The 22,946-nt window shown below is 36.3% G+C and overlaps 1 protein-coding gene across 1 annotated transcript in view; it reads left to right on the forward strand.

The window, feature by feature from the left end:
• ttv (exostosin glycosyltransferase 1 ttv) overlaps window positions 1-22,946 on the forward strand; it is a 90,971-nt gene that overhangs the window by 38,691 nt on the left and 29,334 nt on the right. The window contains exons 2-5 of the mRNA XM_018010617.2: window positions 987-1,139; window positions 15,583-15,657; window positions 15,842-15,968; window positions 18,442-18,561. Coding sequence (XP_017866106.1) covers window positions 987-1,139; window positions 15,583-15,657; window positions 15,842-15,968; window positions 18,442-18,561 — 475 coding nt within the window. The remainder of the gene's footprint in view (window positions 1-986; window positions 1,140-15,582; window positions 15,658-15,841; window positions 15,969-18,441; window positions 18,562-22,946) is intronic.

Below are 22,946 nucleotides of genomic sequence, written 5' to 3' on the forward strand. Positions count from 1 at the left end.
TTTAGCTGACTAAAATGGCAAAATATTTTGTGAAAGGAAAACAATTTTGTACCTTGTGTGGGTTAGGCCAGGCGCAACATTTGTATCATTTCCAAATCCATAGCTAACCTCAATGACACGCTGATTAAATCAAATAACTTATGGCTTTGGCTCACTTAAAGCCCCCCAAATGGCAGCAGTCAGCAAACTAAAGTGAACTCGCTATGTGACTGTTGCTGTTGCTGTTGCTGCTGCTATTGTTGTTGTTGTTGCTGCTGCTGCTGCTGGTCAGCATTCAGCGCAGGAAATCAGCGTTGCCCAATCTGTGGCCAGTCGGTTGCTGCTGCTGTGGCGGGTACTTCATTGTCTATGAAATTTGCTCAACTGCAAGCCAAGCAGAAGGAAATTGCTCACACACACACACAAACACACAGATGGGGATATCTATGTATACATGTATGCGTGTATTTCTAAGGCGACTGGCATTGCCTTAGCATTTTTTCTGCTCGACTGCTGCTGCGATTGTTATTGTTGTTTTGCTGGCTCTAGCAGCTGCCATTTTGTTTTGGGCCATACACTTGAGAGCGTTAGCTATACATATATCAGTGAGTGTGTGTGTATGTGTGTGTGTGTGTGTGTTTGTGCGCGTCCATTGTTGTAAGTATCTTTTGTTTCAATTGCTTTGCTTGCGGCCCAGCGCAGATTTGAGCTCAACTCTCGTTGGCCAGCGCCATCGCCATCGCCAGGCATTTCAGCCATAGCTGCTCCCAGCGGACCCACAGTTGTGCCCCCCATTTGAAGCTGCTTTATTGCAATTGATTTTGACACCGCTCTTTATGTGCGCCGCAATCTGCCAGCTTAATATGACCTAAGCATCGTGTACATGTGCCACATCGATAAGTCCAAGATATGCTTTTATCCATTTTCTTTTCATTTCGTTTTTTCAGATTCTCTCTTGAATTTAATCTTTAACTGTTTTTCTCTATTTTATTTCGATATCATTGCAGCTACGTCCATGGCATTGGCTCGGAAACGCGCAACTCGCTCTTCCATTTGCATAATGGACGCGATATGGTTATGGTGACCACATGCAAGCACGGCAAGAGCTGGCGCGAACTGCAGGATAATCGCTGTGACGAGGATAATCGCGAGTATGATAGGTAAGTGGGCACATCATTAGCATAAATGCGTCGACCAAAAATTGTTTTCCAGCTGTCATTGGGTCCAAATGTAATTTGTTTAGTTGCTGCGTGCTAATAGCAGTTGCCACACCCATCGAAAAACCCGCCCCAAACAGCCAGCGAGTAGCTTCCTTCCCATTCCCCACCTCCCCTCCAGCCATGTGATTAATGTTCAAAAATCCAACTTGACAAGCTCATTTAAATGGCACGACACCTCAGTCGGCTGGCAGCATTTACAGCGCGAACGATTGCCTTTTATGTAGCATCTGTCCAGTTGCGTGAACTTTAAGGTTTAACACGGCTAAACATTTTAATCAAGCCGATTGCTTTATTTCGAAATATTTATCAAATGACAACAGAAATTAATCTGAATTGAAAGTGGAATAAATTGGCAAAGATAATATAATATGTAAAATTATTTTGAGAGTAATTAATATAAATATAATTATATTTAACACTAGCTCGAATTATGAAAACTTTTAATCAAGAGAGATTGGTTTATGTGTATACTAAATATTTACAATTAAACTTAATTGAAACTGAAAAATGAGCAAAGTAAAATTAATGAATAAATATATTTAAGGATAAACAGAATTAAGTAGCAAAAATAATCGTTCAATATATTTTATATATAATTATATTATTATTAAATATATATATATAAATTTATATTATATTATATTATTTTATATTATTATTATTATTTTATATAATTTTTTATATTATATTTATTTATTTATATATATGTAAATAACATTTGCATGGTAAATACATAATTAGCTTTTCGCTTCGTCAGTCGTATTTTAAGGTTATATATCAAATTGTCATAGCGAAACAAGGCTTTACAATAAATACATTGTATTTTGGCATTCAGCCGTGGCATTTGACATTTTTCACGTTTTCACAACATTACACTTCACTTTTCACTTTCAACTGATGCGTTATTTCAGCTGATTAATGAAATAAAACACTTTCGACACAAAAGATGTCAAGAATGCCAGAGTCAGCCTTTGACACATGTAGATTAGCTGTATAATCTTAGCCTTTTGTATGTATTCTTGTTAGATAGATTTCTATTTACATATGTGTATATGTATATAGTGTCAAAGAGTTAATTTTAACTTTTGTCTATATACAGTAGAATATATAATAGAATTGTGTCGATATCCACTTTGAGTATGAGTGTGAACGTATCTATATTATATATTTTGACATATATGTATATATTATTTATAGATTCATACTCGCATATGTGAGATATTTGTTTGCAATTTGTGGGAAGAAAATGCAAAAAATAAATAGAAAAGTAATGAATGAGAGATTTATCAATTAATGAAGTAACTAATATATGTTTTTTACATCGAATATTCAAATTATAATATATAATGGTAATAACATTCAATACCAATATAAAATTTTAAAAAATTTTTTAATGATTTAAAATATTTTTTTTAGAAATAATTTAATGTAAAAATAATTTAATATTATAATAATATATATTAATTTCTCTATATCTAGATCTATCTCTCTCTTTTTCTCTTCCAACACTGACAATTTGTGTTTAATAACTAATGTATGAAATACTTCCATATTCCAATATATATACTCCATACAGATGGTCCCATATGAATACTCCCATATATCTACTCATATATATATGTAGTCTCATATATATACTCCCATATCTTTATACTCCCATACATACACATAAATTGATGTTGCCTCGTCTTAGTTCAACAGACTCCAATTTACTGTTAGTGCATAACAGTTTAAAGAAATTCAACGCAACATTTACCTGTTACCTTTAATTGATTGTGATTTTTCCTTGGTTTCCATTGATTTTTCAGCATTTTTCTCTTGTGAGGTTTAGTGAAGTGCCGCGCATTACAGTGCCTGACCCCTGGCGGCCCCTAACTGTCTGATGCTCGTGTAATTTGACATGACTTATGCGACAGATCAGCTGTGGAACGTCAAGCGTCAGCGATTTATGCAGCCCACTGCTCATTCGATGCGGTTCCGTTCCGCCTGCTCCCAGGGCGCACCCAATTCGAGCTACCCAGCTACCAGCTACCAGCTCCCAGTTCGCAATTCCCAGTTCGAAGCTCCCGGTTTCTTACGCTCCTCAACCAAGCGAGGCGTGCTATCTCTTTATCCCTTCTCTATGGCCCGGCCACGCCATGCCATCAGTCAACTGTTCTACATAATCAAGCAAATTGCTTTCCTACTCACATCATTTTTTATCCAGACGCCCTTTGTCTGGGCGCCTGTCTGAAACTTCGTTAATGCACCTGTCAAATATGGCGCATATTTATAAATGTCGAGAAAATTGCATAATACCTTAGCTGCCTGCAAAGATTTTTCGCATATTTCGCACATCTCCCCTCAGCAGGCCAGAGCTGGGCTGAGCTGAGCTGATGCTTCTGTTTTCTGTGATTATGCTGCTGGCAACGGCATTAATATGCAAAACTCTGCTTAGTTGGCTCTCCATTTGGCTTGCCCTGAAGTAGACTTGATGTAGGTGAGACCTTTCCCATAACAATCATATCAAAGTCTGCCTCAGCTCGCGCCTAAAAGCTACAAATTGTCGTCTGATTGAACTGACTGCAGACTGATAAATAAATTTATGCCCTTTCCACTGGGCGCGCAAATTTAAATTTATTCTATGGCCCGATAAAGGAGTTAGCAATTCAATAAATTTGCTAGCAGCGCAAAATAAATGGAATTATAATGAAATTGAATTGATTTATTTGTTTATTGACATTGTGTACTCAGCAGTCACATAATTCACACATTTTTTACACATTCATATAAATTGCCACAAAATGGGAAAAGTGCTACAGCGCACATTGTGAAAATATATATGTCTCTATGCTTGTTTTTTTTTTTTTTTTTTTTAAGAGATATGGTATTTAGTATAAAGCTATTACATAAATATTTTTATTACAATTCACTTGAATTGAGAATATAAACTTTAATTTCCTAGTTAGTTGTAATAAGAAATTTATTATAATTTATTTATAATTAAAACTTAATATTTATTAAATGAAAAATAGACAGCCAAAGAATATTCGAAAATTGAGACATTTAAATTATAGAGCACAATAAATATTTCATTTATTCACTAAGCAACTTATAATTGATAATTTAAAATCAAATATGCCAGGACCCAAAATTGCTTAAGTGTATTTGAACTTCGTTAAAGCTTTTGAACAATTTTCAAGTTTTGGTTTTCTATATTATCGCAAAATCCATTAAAAAGTTTTGTCGCTGGTAACGCAGAAAAAATTTATAAAAAGAAAATAAACGAAAAAACTTTGACAACTGCATTCACAGACCTTGAGCTGCTTTTAATGAAATTTTACCATTTTTTTTTGGTTTTTTTTATTGTTGTTATATTTATGTGACGTTGCAGCGCAGCTTTGCCCCTCTGTTGCTATAATAAGCCTAAGGCGTCAATGGTAAGCGCTGATATTTTTGCCGTGCAGCATATGGCAACAGCAAGTCAGGCAACTACGACCACAAAGCAAATACAAGAACATAAAAATAAAAAAAAAAACTCCATGCAACACTGGCGCCCGAGGCAGATGTGGCGGGCGCGGAGCACATCACTGCAGCTGGGCTTAGGATTGGGTTCGCTTATGGCATGACGAAAGTTGTCATGTTTCTGTTGTTGGTGTTGGGAGACGCCTCTTGGCTACTAATATGGCAAAGGCGTGCATCATTCCAATGATGAGGGTGGGCGTGGCTGGCAACTGAAACAAGTTTGGGGCGCTTTGATACTATGCGTCTTTTGGGCGCATGTCTCAGGCAGCTATTTCGGTGTTTGGCCGCTAAAAGGAAATATGAAAAATAATGAGACACTATGGCGAAAATGTCCTTGACAAAAGTTGAGTTTGTTCTCTCCTTTGCTCTTTTGCCTCATTTTATTTTCGCACACAATTTGACAGCAGGCGCAACGCAACGCAGCGCAGCGTAGCGAATTGCAACGCGATGAAACGTTTCCGCTGCCATTACGTATACGACATGTTGGCACTGCCACTGGAAGCAGCAGGCGACGACGCGACGCTGGCAACGTGTTGCAGCATGTAAGACGTTTCTCTCTCTGTGTGTGTGTGAGTATGTCTTAACGGCTTACGCCCAGCTTGCAACCCTAACAAGGTCATACACAAAAAGTTTTTCGCTCTTTTTTTTTTGGCTTTTCGTTTCTTTAATTTGACCGAACAATTTGCCAAGTTTTTAATTTTACAGACTTTTTAATGCCGTTTTTCAAGATTGTTGCGCATTGAATTGATTATAATACCCTGCTGTTTATTTATGAAAATGGTCAATGTGACTAGAGTAGATATATTTTATTTATATATTTATAATTTAGTATATGTTGCATTGTAAAAAGTATTTATTCTCTAAGTTTGCCAATACCTAGTTGCAGCTGTAGCAAATAAGTAAGATAACATAATCTGACTACGTTTGCGTCTAGAGAGTTAGAGAGAGAGAGAGAGTCAGTGCTTTCTCTTACCGAACATATGTTCGGTTGTTACTGAGTGAGAACGAGACGGCTGCTTAGGCCATTCGGACAGCAGCATCGTTGATTGAGTAGCTTAACATGCCATTTGCAGAGGACGAAGACTGATTAACATTAAATGTTATCATAACATTAGCTTGAGCCTCTGTAAAGTAGCATGATGTGCAGAAGGAAGAGAGGCTCAGAGCAACAGCCAATCGTGCTCGCAGCGAGTTTCGTGGGAGAGCGAATGAAGGAGCCAATGACAACGGCAAATGGTAATCGTAAAAGTCGTGCAGAGAGCGAAGATCGTGAGTGAGTGAGAGACTTCGGTGGAATGTGGCGCAATCAAAATTAGATCGAACCGAACCTAAAGCAGGAGCGTAGGGGCAGAGCGAGAGACAAAAACTTTTAATCTGCTTATGAAAAGAGAAACGATAAAAGTAATTTGTGACTCTCTGCATTCAGAGCATAATTAAATAAGAGAAAATTGAATGACTCTGTGATGCCAATTGAGTTTGCAAGAAAATGAAATTCATTCTACATTCATATATACTTATGTAAATATAATAAATATACACATATTATGTATGTAAATAAGTATGTATTTATATTTAAAATTTCTTATTTAGTTAATATCATGCCTGAACTGTAGTAGTAACTACATTTTAAGCGCCTCTGTAATGTGTGCTCTTTTCCAGACCGTGTTGCGTTTGCTCAGATCCTAAAAGCTTATCCCAGCAAGCATAAGTTTAATAAATAATTGCGAAAGTTTGTAATAACTACTATATATTAAAGTTATGAGAGTATAACACGAGAGAATGGACAGAAGAAATAAAGCTTTATATAGCATTAACACACACATATATAAAAATATAGAACAAAATCAGTCATAATTTGGTTTACATTTATGTTTACTAATAAATGTTATATAAAATTATGAATAAATATTTTAAATTGTTAAACTTTATACAACAAAAAAACTAAAAATTCTCATAAATCTCTAATGTTTATTGCTTGATTTATGACAAACATAAAAAAAAAAATGCATTGCTAAATGGCCAAAGCACTTGATTTTCATTTAATTTAATTTAAATATGGGCATTTCACATAATTACAAGTGCCAAGCCGGCTCGTGAGCTGCCTGGATATTTTATGCATTTTTCATAATGCAATTTCCAGAGTAATAAATTTTTGTACGCAGCACTATCATCATTATCAACAGGGTGCAGTGGTAGACCTAGAGGCAGGCCAGGCTTGGGCTTCGGCTTGGTCCTGGCAAACTTTTGGCGCCCGTTTGCCTTTGCCATCTGCGCGTTTGCTTCTTACCCCCGGCACTTTACACGTTAATCTCAGATTTCCACATAAATCACTTTAAAGGCGACACACTTGCCGGGCAGGCCAGCCAGGCAAGGTAGGTAGGCAGGTAGTTCAGCTCCAGAATGGGGTCCAGGTAGCAGCACGTTGTGCTAGTGGCCCATTGCAATTTCTTTGAGTGGCAATTCCATTTTTTACACTCTTCGCTTTGGCGCCGCTTTCGCTCTCAACTATAGCATATATATGTATATGTGTATGTATGTATATACGGCTCTACCTTTTTGGATGTCGCCAAGTTGTGCTCGCAGTCGACCATAAAATATTCCTGGAAATCGCTGGTCATGTTGTTGTCCAAATGTTCAGTTGCCCGAGACGTTTAAGTTGGGATTCAAGTAATTTTCAAGGAACTCGTTGCTAGGATCAAAACAACAAATTTTAAATATGTTTAATAATAAATGAAAACCAAGAAAGTTTTTATCTTAAAAATTCATGAACTACAATAATGAAGAAGTATTGTGTGCTGTGATACCCTGTACACAATAAAATGAAATTATTGTTTTCAATAATAATAAGAAAAACAAAAAAATAATTTAAATTCATTTTTCTTTTATTATTTTTTTAAATATACATATTGGCTTATATTTAAAAACGAAATGATTGAATATATTATTTAATACTTAATAAATACTAATGTAAAATAATATGGTAAAATAATAATTTTTGAATATTTTATTAAAAATAAATAGTTTTGATATATTTGTTTATGAATTTAAGTATATTAATAAAAAAAATTAAAATATTATTTGACTTACATTTTTTGCAATTAATTAATTTAAAAAAAATATATTTTATTATATTTAAAAATGTATAATAATTAATGTATAAATATTAAGTGTAATGAAATAATATAAATATATATTTTTGTTATATATTTAAACACCAATTTTCAATTATTTTCTTTACAACTAATTTCCTTTTATTATTCAATTTCCCTTGTTTATTTATTTATTTTAATAAATATTCACTGTGTCAAGTTGAGCATGTTCGTGCCTTGCGAATTTTCACAAATTTCCTTCAGCCCTTCGCAGCTCTGCGAGCATTGCTCATACGCACTGTGTGCTGCATTTTAATGCCTTGACTTGGTCTTTAGTTTGTAGCCTGGCCCAAAAAACGTCTTAGTGCGGTCTACTGTATTCATTATGAGCCATTATCACAAGCTGGCGACAAGAGCAGGCAGGCGGCCAAGCAATGGCTATAGAGTTGAATAGCGACTGAGAGAGGGAGAGAGAAAGAGAGAGAGCTGCCTTCCTGCGCTTTGCTCTTGTAACTAATGCGCCATATTTAATGGCAGCGCTTGTTCTGCTGCTGCTGCTGCTACTCCTGCTGCTGCTGCTGCTGCTCCTTGCACAAACAATGGCATTTGTAACTTTTTACAGCTGCTTTTGCAGCGCTTTCCCTCCCGTATTTGCAGCTCCCTTGCACTCACTGCTGTGGGCCATTGTGTTTGGGTTTTTTGTCTGGGCTGTTTGTTTGTTTCGCGTTCGTTTGTTTTTAAGGTTTGCCCGCCACTTCCCAAGCTGTGCGACAAAATTGTCTTTATTTCAAACGCTGCTTTTAAAAATGCAATTTTCATTGAAATTCATCGCAATTTCCTTGCGCTCGGTTATCTCCCTCTCGCGCATGCATTTGCCACTCACTTATTTTTCATCAGTTAAAGCGCGTGAAGCTTCGGCTTCAAGTTACACTGAACTCACTTTAGTTGTGTGGGTGTATGTGTGTGTGAATTTTTCCTTTTGCTGGATATAGGTTTTCTCTTTGTTTTGTTTTTAATTAATTTTGCATTCGTTGCCGCTGCTGCTGCTGCAGCTGACAAGCAATCGGCCTAGAGCTCGCATTGCAATCAAGGAATTGCGATGCAAACCTGAACGAACACGCACTTTGACTGAGCTGTTGACAGACCAAAAAGCAATGAACACTCACGTTCAGCTAGGTGAGGCAGGAGCGAAAAATTGAGAAACCTATCATAGCAATTGGCGATGTAAGTGATGCCTGGGCTTGACAAAGCACACAGTGAGGGAAATAGATTTCGCTTAAAGAAAATTCATTAAATAAATGTATCAAATTGCTTTGAAATATATGCTGCTTAAGGAAATTTTATTAAATAAAAGTCTTGGCTGGCATTTGCAGAGATTTTATAATTATTATTTACTATCGGCATTTAAAATTAGTTTCTTATGCATTTTTGCCTGTGCAAATATATATTTTATATGTCAAGATTAATTAAGGTGAATTTGATTGTCATTTACTATATTTTAGTAAATCATTATTTAGCAATTCTATGTTGCATTCTTTATATCTTTAAATGCTGGTAAATCCTAATGAAAAAAAAAATAGTTTTATTTTTAAAAGAAAACGAATTTTGCCCTTAATTATAAATTACATGAAGCATAAGCAAATGACTTGATAAATGAAAGTAACTTGAGTGAAATTAAGGCTCCACAAACAAAACAGCGCTGAAAGGTATAATTTATTAGCTTAGCTTTCTTAAAGTGGGCTTATCAATTGGCTTGATATCTGACACACTTCGATTACTTTCTTTGGCGCAAGTCCGGCGTAAGTTCTTTAGCTAAAGCTTAAGTTAAGCTAAAAATCTTGATTCCACAATTCACGTGGCTAAGGCTGAAAAGACACTTCACATATTGAGATGGGTCATATAAAAATAAAAAGCTAAAGATTAATTTACATAATGGCATAGATGTAGCTTCAAAATAAAACAAAAAAAAAAAAAAAATAAATAAATAAAAAAAAAAAAAAAACAATTTAATGTATTAAACCAACTTAATCTTATTGTAAATTTATTTCCTATTGCTGTTATTTGGTCAGCCTCTAAAACTGCTATGAATATATTTGCTACAATTTCGTTTTACTTTTCTTTCTGTGTTCAACTTTGATTTTTAGCTATATATATTGTAATTTTTTTCATGGCTAAAATCTAAGCGCTCAGCTGTCAAAGATCAAGTGTCTCGACCTTTTTTTGTTGGCCAATGCTAAAATCATAATGCCAGTCAGTGGATCGGTCTGTCAGTCAATGGGCTTTTACCTGGTTTTTTGCAAACAGCAAAAACAAACAAATGTATATATACCTATATATATAGGTAAGGAGTAGCGGAAAATTATCATACCTGGCGCTGGCCAGAGCCAGCTTTGACAGCTGGAAACCACTCAAATTATGTGCCCGCTGTGCAGTTGGCAACTGGACTGGACTCACAGCTCGAAGAGGTGCTCCTCCTGCTCCTCCTCCTGCTGTTGCTGCTGCTACTCCCTGTCATTCGTTATGTTAATTTTGTTGGCCTTGACAGCAGCAAAGTAAAGCAATTGACATGAAGAGACTGAGCGCCCAGCTCGTGCTACATTTGTATGTGTGTGTGTGTGTGTGTGGGAGTGTATGTGTGTATGAGTGTTTGAATATGTTGTGAGCTTTATGTGTTTGTGGGCTGGCTTTTAAATTATGAAATGCTATGCAAAGTGTTGGCAAATTAATTAGAAGTTAGAATGTGTGTGAGCGTGTCAGTCAAGGTGAGTGGAGAAAGTAATAAAGGTTACGTGTTTTGTGTGAACAGCTCTCGCTTTTTTCTCTCCCTCTCTCTCTCTCTCTCTCACTCTCTCTTTCTCTTTATTGAAATAGGATTTGCAAGATGTTTGTTGTTTGAAGACAAATATTTAAATAAACAAAAGTTAGAGCTAATGTCAGGAAATTTAAATAAAATAAATAAAGGGAACGGTGTCTGAGAATGAAATATAAATGTGTGAGGGACGTTTTTATTGCAAATAACTGTTATCAGATTTTATGCACTATTCATATTCATGTCAAGTATTCAGATTTTCAATTGAAATGTCAAATATCTTAATTTATTTTCAACTCCAAATTCAACTATAGAAAGTGTTGCTTGAAATATTCGCTTTTATTTCGTTTTATTTGACTTTAAAGTATATACATATATCAACATGAATGCAAATAAATATTTATTTCGTGTATGCAGGCGTGCGCCCATTCAGATTTTTCACCTATGCGCATTCATATTTTCTCATAAAACTTTTAAGAGTGGCTCTGGGCGGGCATTGCCCACTGGGTGATACACCCTAACTCATGCAACCAGCTGCAGCATTTGAAAAGCTAAAGCTGAAAAGAAAACCAAAGACGAAATATTGTGCTTCATATATATGTATATACATATATGTATATGTTTAACACCTTTAGCTGTTATAGATGTTGACTCTATCGAGGGGAGCTCTCATCGTTGCGATTATGTATAGCTGTGTTTATGAAAATAGCAATGCGAGTATGATAAACGAGCTTGATACATACAATATTTTAATAAAAACAATGCCAGATATATATATTTAAAATAAACATATATGTATATATATATAAGCTCAAGATTCCCTGTCCTTTATATGCAAATAATTAGTGTATTAACTCCAATTAATTAAAGTATTAATTCTATATAAAATACAGTAAATCTTGAGCTTATATTTATAAATTTATTTATAAAACGTATATTTGCAATTGTTTCTAAAATATATTTTAAATATATTTACATAAAATTCTTTTTCAAATACTTCGCTTTGCGATAATTTTAATAAATAAATTAATATATAATTGAATTTTTACTGATGCACTTTTCACTTATTATATACTATATATACATACATACATACCACATAGAGAGTGAGTCCAGTATAAAAGCTAAATATCGAATGACTACATCAATATCTACATATATTCAATAATATTTTTACATTTAATCACAGTTCTTTCCGGTTTTATTTTGCATAATGCCATCAAATTAAATCAGTCACCATCAACATTCACTTTATACTCAATACATTGTTTAATTTCAACTATTCGATAACCTGAAGCTATAAATTAGAGTTGAAGCTTATGAGCAGCAGTTGCCTAACTCAAAGAACTGCAGTGAATTTAATTTGATGCAGTTTGCCTTAGCATAAGGCTTGGCGCCACAACGGCTAATGAAGTGGCCGCCACTGTGGGGCCAAAACGAACGAACGTTCAGCGAACTTTGGCTGCAGCAACAACAACAACGACAACGACAACAACAATGCGTGTAAATAGCAAAAGTTTAGCTCGTATGGTGTCCAACATGGACAGAGCTGAACTAAACAATTCGTTCAACTTGGCGAAGCTAAAAATCATTTAATTAAAGTTCAGCTCGGCGAGCATCAACAAAACAACAACAACAACAGCAACAGCAACATGAACACTGTGCAACATGAGGCACTGTTAGCGGCTGCTAATTGCTTAAACAAGTAGCTAACAAGTGCAGAGCCAAACAAGAAGGATCTGTAGATGGGGAATTCGATGGCAGCTGATGGTTTGGCTGCCAGGGAGATGCAGTGACCTGTGCACCATAGGCAGAGATGCCATATATACACATTCATATATATATGTATGTATGTATATATCAGTCACAGCAAGCACGGAAAACGTGAGAGCAAGTGTATTCCCTCAGGGGCATCCGCATGCTGTGCATGACTTTTGAGCAAAAATATCTTAAATATTATTCAAGTTAACTTAACGAATGCACGCAATTTTCACAAATGATTCGTGATTCACAACGCAGCAGCCTGATGAAATATTATTTTCAGCCAGAAAACGTGAGTAAAGCCAAGGGAATATGTAAATAGAAATATGCGTGGAATACTCTAACAACACGCTCTATTCCACAGAGCCTAACAAAATATGTATAAGATGTGCGGGGATTTGCCATTTGATTTGATGTTCAAGAAATGGAAAAATGATCCAAAAGAATTTCAAATTATTTGCTATCAGCTAAAACTTTTTATAATATACATACCAAGAGAAGAGTCAACAGTGTTATGTGTTTTTTCTTTTTAACGCCAAATTGTTAATTAGACTAACTACTTCGTTATATTAACTATCGTGTCGTGAAATATATATAATATTTAACTAATTTAATAATTTGTCGTAAATATCAATTTAATTAATTAAAATATTATAAATATAAATATAAAATATAACGTTACAAAGGCTCAACTTTCTTACTTAATTTAATTTATATATTAAAAGAAGGGTATTTATTTTTCATCACTAAAAATTATTATTTTTCAATTTGTTTATAATATTAACTAATAATATTTAAGTAATAAAATGTCATAAATGTCAATTAAAGTAATTAATTATTTTAAGGTATTCCTTTTTCTGAATAAAAATAATAATTATTTTATACTATTTTATTATTTACTTATTTTTTTTTTAATAATTTAAAGCAATTTAATATTAAATATTATATTCAAGTTTTCTTTATGGTATTTTTTATTTTTCTTAAAATGGTTTTCACCTTTTTTGTTTTTTACGTTTTAAGAGCATTCCATCTTCTGCAATTCCCGGTTGGTTTTCTATTCCTGTTGCTGTAGCCAATGTCTGTTGCTTACAAATGACTTTTGCCCAATGGGTGGTTGGGTGGTTGGGTGGCTAGGCGCTTGGCTGGCCGGGCAGCTGGGCAACGGACCGCCTATGCATTTGGCTATGTAATTTTTTAGCGTAAAAACAGAGGCAGCATGCAATTTATGTTGTTTACTCAAGATTATTCATAAGCCGTGGCCAGGTCACAGGCTGTGCATTATTTCTCGCCCTCGCCCCGCTCCGGGCCACCAAGCACGAGTGCTGCTGATTGCGGCCATCCTTGGTGGCGATGGTACGAACAGTTACCCTAACCTTCCATTATGTTTGCTGTTGTCAATGCAATACGAATACGCTGCGCCTGCACTTTTCTAAATAAACTTTCTGCTGAATTCGCTTTAAAATTGTAGCTGGAGCTGGAGCAACGGCAGTAGCAGGAACGGCAACGCCAATGGAGAAGCTCAAATTGCTGACCAGTTGGACTGCTTTCAATTGTTGGCCGGTGGGCTAGAGTGGGCGTGGCAACATGCCTCACTACATGTAATTTTACGCGCAACTTAACTTGTTAACGGATGAAAGGGGAAGCGCGCTGGCTGGGCCAGAGGGGGCCTACGGGGAAGAGCAACAACTGCGGTGGTCTATCCATCGGCACACACACTCTCGTACACACGCACAGTACCTGCCGCACTGTTTGAGCTACATGGCGTATGCTTAATATGCAGCTTTGCTGCTTTGATTTGGAATTAAAGCTGAAATCAGCAGCAAGCAGGGATTGCGCCATTGTCCACTTGAATTCGATGTTGAAATTGTGTTTTGTGCCGAGAGCATGAGTTATTGGGGCAAAGGTTAAGCATACGCCCTTATAAATAAATACTCACACTGCAGCTCATAAGTCACGCAATACTATTGTACTCAATTCAGATTATAATGTATACATATAACTGTGCTTTATTGATAGCGCGCTGCCAGACTTGCAAATGGCTTATAATATGTCCATAGCAGAGTCTATCTTAATGCGACTTAATTGCATTGCATTTATACATATATATTAAGCTAGTTAATTGGCAAATATAATGACAGAAGTAAATACGTTTGAATTTATGCAAATTAATGCTAGATGCTTAACTGATAGTTAAAGCATTGAGATGTAAGGCCCAAAAGAGCTCATGTTCTTAATTTCAATTGTTGATAAATGGTATTGAGGTATTATATAAACTCAAATGTTGTTACAATATTTAATAGGTATTTATTCAATTTTTCGTGCAGAAACTAAGAAGCTTAGGGCGAAGAAATTAAAGAATGAAATACATAATATATATTACAATATTGTAATTAAAATAAAATATTGATTTTGTTACCTTTAAATAAGAATTTTATTTAATGAAAGGGAATTTTGTTTCAATGTGAAATTTATGTTTATAAATAAAAATATATTAAATGCTAAAAAAGTAAAATATAAAATGCTAAATAATTATTTTAATTACAAAATTGTAGTTATATATTAATATAATACTTAATTATAATAATAACTTAAAAACTGAAACATTTAAATTTTTTGAAAAATAAAAAATTAGCTATTAATTAATTATTATTTTTATTATAATATTGAATTTATATAAAATTAAAAAACTAAAACATTAAAATTTTTTAAAATTAAAATATAAAATATTTTATAATTATTTGTATTAAAATATTGTTCTTGATAAAATATTATAAAACTAAATAATAAAAATATAAAATATTTAGTAATTATTTTTATTTTAAAAAAATGTAGTGAAATAAAATTAAAAGAAAAACCCTTTTGAAGGGTATTCAGCGTCTGGTCTTTCGTGAATATTTGCATATTCCTGGCCACCCGCCTCTCTTTGGTTTCAAGAAGCATTCTGCATGCTCACTTGACTATTTAAATGAATGCAGCTCCTCAACAGCTGCCCCCATTCGCTTACCATCCATTTAACGTGCCACACAAAAGCGACAAGCTCATTGTTCAATTAATTGCTGCACAATGGTATTATATGTACAACTCCTGGACTCGCACTAATTTACATCCTCACTCTTCTTCCACTTGTCTTCGGCCCGTATTCGCCCGCTCTCTGTCTCTCCCTCTCTCGCTTTTCTCATTCCATTCCTTACTGACCTTTTTCTCGCCTTGTTCATTTCAGATACGACTATGGGACGCTGCTCCAGAATTCGACGTTTTGCTTGGTGCCACGGGGACGACGCCTGGGCTCCTTCAGGTGAGACAAGCGGGAGGAAAACAAAATGAAAAACAATTTTCATTTCGCAGTTCATGCCCATTTCATTTTAATCTGTGTCCCTCGCTCTGCATCTCACTCTCTCTCTCTCTCTGTCTTGCACACATATGTATATGTATATATAAATTGTGTTTTTTATATCATTTGTTTTTTTTTTTTTTCGTAGATTTCTCGAAGCGTTGCAGGCGGGCTGCATCCCGGTGCTATTGTCCAATGCCTGGGTATTGCCATTTGAATCGAAAATCGATTGGAAACAGGCCGCCATTTGGGCCGATGAACGGCTGCTGCTCCAGGTGAGTTGGCCAAAAGCGTTAACTATATACATATATGTGTATATATATATATAAATCTATATATGCATATAGAGAGATATTGGCACATCAGTTTCTTTTTTGTATGTTGTCATAAAATATGAAAACGCATGGTGAGTTTTCTTTTTTTTTTTTTTTTGGGTTCTTCTCAAATGTGACCCGAATCGTCTGGCTAAAAGTTTTTGTTATTTTGCCAACTAACCAGCATCCGTAATGGGAATCCTGTGCGATGTCCTGTCCGCTGTCAGTGGAACATTGTCATTTATTGACGCTTTAATGTTCATTAAAGCTGCACAAGCTAAGGAACAAACAAAACGCGTTGCATAATCATTTTTTGTGCTGCTCATATTGCCTCTGGCAGTGAAACTGTGCTCAGGAATTCAGGAATTCACGCTGCGAGCCAGAAATATAAATTTAAATTCAACTTTTGGCACAACTGAGTATTGATATTTGTTGGGGCTTTATGAAAATGTCAACGGCTGGAATTTCGTAGTCTATGTAGAGTAAGCAAATATATGGAATGCTCACGATGTTCACTTTCCATATTTATTCCAATGTATAAATATGCTCTATTAAGAGCGACTGATGTGTAGCTGTTCTACAATTCAGTTAATATCACCACAAAATAGCTGCTTCTGGCAGCTTCTTCTTCGACAGACAACACACACATACACTGATTTTCGACATGAGGCCTACATGCCATCTCAGTCTCTCTCAGCAACACCCGACATCACATTCGGCAGCAGTTATATTTGACTCACTCTCATGGACTGCCAATTTGAGTATACTAAGAAGCGTGCTGCCAACTTGAGTAGCAACTCCAAGACAACTCCAATAATTCTACGCTATGTTGTTGTACAGTTGATTCATCATGTTATATTTCATATTCATGATTTTTCCTTCTATGAATCATTTTATATGATAAAATATATTTTACTTATTGTCTACAGTATATATATTTTATATCTTTCGCTGATATATAAAATGTATAAAATATTTTTTTTTTTTTATTAAATTAAAATTTTTGATTTAGATTAAAATTATAAAAGAAAAATGTAAATATTTTAAAGCGAAAATAACTATTTTTAATTTTAAAAAAATATTTCAAAGTAGATAAAAATAAAATTGTTATTATTTTTTTATGTGCAAATTTTAATATTTTATTTTTATTAATTTATATTAATAAATCGTTAATTAATTTTTCATTTACATATTCATATACTTATTGTATTTCAGTATTAGTGTATTTTATTTATTTATTTATTTTTTTTTTTTTAAGTGCCAAACATTTTGAAATATTTAAATTTTTCATTGTTTATATATATTGAAAAATACTTATGTTTTATTAATATTATTGATATTGCTGTTATTATTATTATTTAATTTTTTATTTTTTATTTTTATTTTTTTTTTGTTATGCGAAAAACAAATATATTTACATATTTTATATATTTTAGATACTTCAATGTATTTATATTTTATTTAAAAGTTCTTTTACTAAATCTAATTTTCAATACATTTCAAGTTTACCCCAAATCTTACGAAACTCTGTTTCGAATCTAGTTTGAGCTGAAAAATGCGTTTCAAAATTATTGACAAGCACAATAATTGGTCCTTTTGACAGTTCGATGCTGAAGCATTGGTCACAAAAATTGCCTGCCATTTGCAAGCGATGCATGAAAAATGGCAACGTTTGTGCGCTGCGATTGGGTCTGGATCTGAATGTCCTGTGCAGATGTTCACCTGGTTTCAGAAACATAAAACACTTTTTGTGCCCGGGCTTGTCTGTGCGACTGTCCACCTGGCCGCCCACCTGCCCGCCCACTTGGGTGGCTCACTGTGTCTGGGTCTGCCCTGTGCTCGCTCTCTGGCATTTGTTTGCACGCAAAGTTGTGCTCCTTGTCCTTCTCCTGCTCCTGCTGCTACTGCTGCAATTTCTATGTCTCCAGCTGCTGCTGGCGTTGGCTTCTGTTCGTCTTCATTCGCGACAAAGTCTTGTCGCATTGTTTGCCAATTGCATTGTCTGCCTTTCAGCCACGTCCGCCCTGCGACTTCATCGCTGGCATGTTTGCTTTTGTAGTTTATTGGCAGGAAATGCAATTAATTAAGTTAACTTGAGCAGGAAACTTGGCCACGAGACTCTTTAAATTGTTTCAATTTGCTGCATTTATTGAATGTCGACTTGGGTGCATCTGTGTGTGTGTGCGTGTGCTTGGCTGGCATAATTATGATGTATATCCTGCAGGCCAATTCCCCAACTAATTACCAGCTCTGCGCTGCTCTGCTCTGCCGGCAGCCAACTTGGTTTTGGCCAGTCTTGTAATTAATGCATTGTGCCTGGGATTTGCTGCTGCTGCGGCTGCTGCTGCTGCTGCGGCTGCCACACATAATCTGTTACATGCATCTCTTACTTACACAACTCTCGCTTTCTCTGTCTCTCCCTCTCTGCTTGCAGGTACCCGATATTGTTCGCTCAATTTCAGCGGAACGCATCTTTGCCCTGCGACAACAGACGCAGGTCCTGTGGGAGCGCTACTTTGGCTCCATAGAGAAAATCGTCTTCACAACATTCGAGGTGAGTTTGCCGGATTTGATTTTATTTGCATGCTCTCGAGTTGCTCAGCTGCCATAAGCTGACACGCCCACATACTTTAGACTTTAGACGACAAGCTTCATCAACCAAAAAAAAAAAAAATAAAAAATGGATAAAATGAGAAAAAAGAAATGACAAGAAGAAAATTATCCAGAAACTCTTTAACAAGGAAAAAACGTGCACATGTTGGATCTGACGCACGAAACTGAACTAGTTGCAATACTTAAGTAGGCAGCAGCTTACCTCCACTTCCATGCTCGCTGCTCCCCACTCCGCACTTCCTCCGCCCTCAAAGTTTGTCGCGAACTTTTTACGGAACGCCAGCTGCACAGTTCTATAAATATGCGAAGTTTCTTACGTAATTGACAACACTTTTGTCCTCATCGAGCATGTCGAAGAGCTAAGGTTCTACGTCAGCTCAGCTTCGTCATTTACTATTTGCATTCGTTTGACAAACCGTTATATTTGGGCTCCTGCATAGCTGCTCCTGCTCAGCTTTAAGTATGAATTTGAATTATTTGAATTTGCTGAGAGAAAAGGAGGATAGTGAAGATGAAGATGAAGTTGAACTGAATAAGAAAACTGAGAACTCAAAATATACTGGGAGAGTAAAATAGAGAATGTCTCGGAGAAAGAGAAATAAGAGAGAGATAGAAGGAGAAGAAAGCGGAAGAAAGTGGAAGAAATTGAAACTGAGGAAAAGGGAAGAAGAAAGCTGAAGATGATGGAGGGGAACAACAAGAAAATTGTAGCGAAGAAAGAGAAGTACAAGAAATTGAAAGAGAAGAATAAGAAGTATAAGAAAACTTAGGTAGAGAAAGCGAAAGGCAAGAAAATATAAAGGAAGAGAAGAGATCCTCTGATATGGAGAAGGGTAATGTGGGAAGAGGATATGGAGTAGGGTAAAAAGCGAAGGGGATATGGAGAAGAGGAAGGTGAATGCGAAGAATATATAAATAAGAAGAAGAAGAAGATGAGAAGAGGGGAAGACGAAAAAGAAGTAGAGGAAATTAAAGGCGAAGGGGAACGAGGAAAGGCCAACAAAATAAAGAACCAGAAACTGGAGATAAAGGGAAAATGAATGAGAGCTTGTGGAACAAAGAGAATGAATAACTGTGCTCTTAATTCATAAGCATTAGCCCTTAGCCTATCTACTGCCCTAAATGTGCTCCATGGCATTGTTAAAGCATTTAACTTTATGCTAATGTGAATGTAAGATTTGTCCATTCATTATAAAATGTATAAAAACAACTAAAGCCAATACACCATTTGCTTACCTATCAAGGACTTATATACTATATATGGTTTAGCTAAATCTTTTAGCTGCTCTGAAAATTAAAATGAATATAGTTAAAATATAATTTTTACAATAATAATAAAAACTAATATCTAGTCTACAGTTTTTGATACACATAGTTAGTACAGTAGTAACTTTAAAAGTTATCACTCAGTCAAATTGTAGCTCATTCCACCGTCTATGCACGTTGTCAAAATTCGCTCTGATTTCGTGGGCAACAAAAAAGAAAGAAGAAGAAGCAAAAGTGCTGTAGGTTGCCGTTGCCTGGTCGCCTGTTTATCGCCGCCTGTGCCGGAGGCCGAAATGTATCTGCTAGCTACTTGCAGCGGTTGCTGACTATTGAATTTGAATATGACGCAGGAGGCGGAGCATTGGCTATGCGACAAAAGAGGAATTTAGAGGGCTTTGCGTGGATAGAGCCGGGGAGCAGGAAAACTAAATAGACGATGACGGCGATGATCAGGTTGGGGATACAGACAATAACGAGGATGACTCCTATAAATAATACATGCGCATAGCCCACACACACACACACACACGGACACACACACAGACAGTCAAACAAAAGTTGTTTATACACAATGAAATGGCAAGCAGCAAACGCGACATGCGACGACGTTGATGATGAAGCCGAGAAGCAAACCAAACCAAACTCAACCAAACCGCCGACACTGGAGACCACTTTTCAACACTCAAATTGACACACACACACACACCCAGGCATTTACATTCAATGCGAGTGTGTGGAGCATTCAATTTTGTGTAATCATCGTGCAGGCAACGCAACAGCAGCTGAAGCTGTAGCGAGATAGAGAAGGCTAGCGGCTGACAGGAGGGGAAGGGGAGAGGAAGGCATGTAGAGGAAGCCAGAGGCTGGCACTATAGGTCGCGATGTGTCGAATCTCTTTGCGTTGACAGACACATTAACAGACGATGGCATGACAGGATGCTGCATGTGGCTGCTGTTGCCCAAAAACTTCAGCAGCTTCGTGCAGCAACCGCAGCAGCACTGAGAGAGAGATTGGATGCTGTTGTGTGGTTGCAGTTCAGCTACTATTTTTTTTTCTCTTTTTTTTCTCCATTCTCACTCTGACAATAATCAATTTACAGCTTACACCTGTGTGAGTGTGTGTGTTCCTCTATATATATGTACATATACACATATATTTGTATCGGTGTGTATGTGCGTGTGTGTGTTAGCCAAATGAAAAGCAAATATTTGCCATGTAACGTGACCATCCAATGGCACCGCAACAACAATAGGATAATCCCCAAAAAGTGGCCCAAGCACGCATCCAGACCGGCTAGGAGAACATATTGTTAACATGTCAGGCAACAGCTACAGCTGTTGCTTCTCTGCTGAGGCTTATGATATGGCCAACTGGCCAACTGGCCAACTGGCCAACGAGCCAATGGGCCAACGGGCCATCAGGTCATCGGCTCTCTAATTGGCAGCTGGCGTCACGCACTCGCACAGGTGAGCCCAGAGCTTTGATTTATGGCCAACTCATTTGTACTCCATTATTTGTATTATCTTGACCTTTTATCAACTATGCGTTAATTGGCGGCAACCAACGTGTTTTTATTCTTGAAAGACTTGCAATGTGGGGCAGGAAAAGAACAAGTTATGAATTGTTTTTCGAACAGCTGAAAGATTAAGGCGTATTTCATTTATTGAGCTGATTCGCATTGTTTATTTTATTATAAAGTAGAGCAATGTGATTTATGGGAAATGTGAGTAATGCCCATGATGATATAATATTGTGGAAGCAAGGGCAGGTGCTGAAACTCTCTCTGTGCCTGGCAATCCATTCCATTCTTCTTAATAAATATTTAAAAGAATCTTTCTTGTGGCTCTCTGAAACTTGTAAAGCTCTATAAAAATAAAGTTGGAAATACGGAAGAAGCACAATAAAGGCATTAGACATTCAATAGAGCGAAGAACTGCTGCAGCAGTGGAGGCAATATAATATATATGTATGTATATATTGATATATTTAAAAGAGTTTTTTTTTATTGTGACGAAAATATATGGTTATACCGTCATCCGAGTATAACGACCGTTTCTTGAGCTTCCTTATAATCGGATTCTACTCTCTCACTCTCATGCCGTCTATGTCACTCTATATCTATCCTTCTCTCTCTCTCTCCCTCTCTCTCTCTCTCTCTCTCGCTCTTCCTTTCCCTCTCTCTATCTCTCTGTTCCCCTCTCTATGTTTTCCACCTCTCTAATAGTTCAATATTCAACGCAATCTTTTCCTACTTTTTTGACATAGCCGAGTCCAGGCACAGAACTACATTTGCCTTTGCAGAAAATTAACTCGTTATCGTCGGAAGTAAAAGCAGAGAATAAATCCCCTTGTGCTTCCGTATGTCAACAGCCGCTGCATCACTTCAAGCATTTCCAACTCTGCTCTTCTATTCTATGATTCACCTATTTTTTCTAACCATTCTCTATCTCATCTATGCTTCCTCTATCAAAAAGTGTTTATAAGTTTAGAGTCAATATTTTCTTTTTTTACTTTTTTCCCCATGATGCATTCTCTAGAAAATATTTGTGCCCCAGTTCTAATCAACTTTTTGTCGAGCTCTTTAGCCCTGCCTTTGCCTAGCCATAACTTTTATTGCTTTGTTCATTAAACAAAGTAAAAGCTAAAACTTAAATTCATATTCCAAAACTAATGTGACACAACAATTCCGAGCGCAGCTCAGCTGAAAAACGATTTCATAAATTTTGATAAGTTTTTTACGCATTTATTTAGCTTGAGGAATGTGCGCTGTGTAGCCATAATGTCGAATGCAACGACAGCAGTGGCAGTGGCAGCCGCAGCAGCTACAGCTAATGCCACACGCAAAGCATGCAACACTTTTTGTTTGCGCTGCTGTGGCACCTTTTGGCAGCCACCCGAACCCCAGCCCGGGCTCTGGGCTGCCCGCGGCATCCCTTGCACCTTTGATTTATGCGTCGCGATTAAAAAATGAATTGTGGCACTTTCGACAGGGAAAATGGTCACGCCCCGCCCATCATTTTGTTGTTGCATGCAGCACGTGCGGCACGTAATGCTCAGCC

This window comes from Drosophila arizonae, chromosome 5, assembly GCF_054131065.1.
Source record: "Drosophila arizonae isolate 15081-1271.41 chromosome 5, UAZ_ARI_1.0, whole genome shotgun sequence".
Taxonomy (NCBI): Eukaryota; Metazoa; Arthropoda; class Insecta; order Diptera; family Drosophilidae; genus Drosophila; species Drosophila arizonae.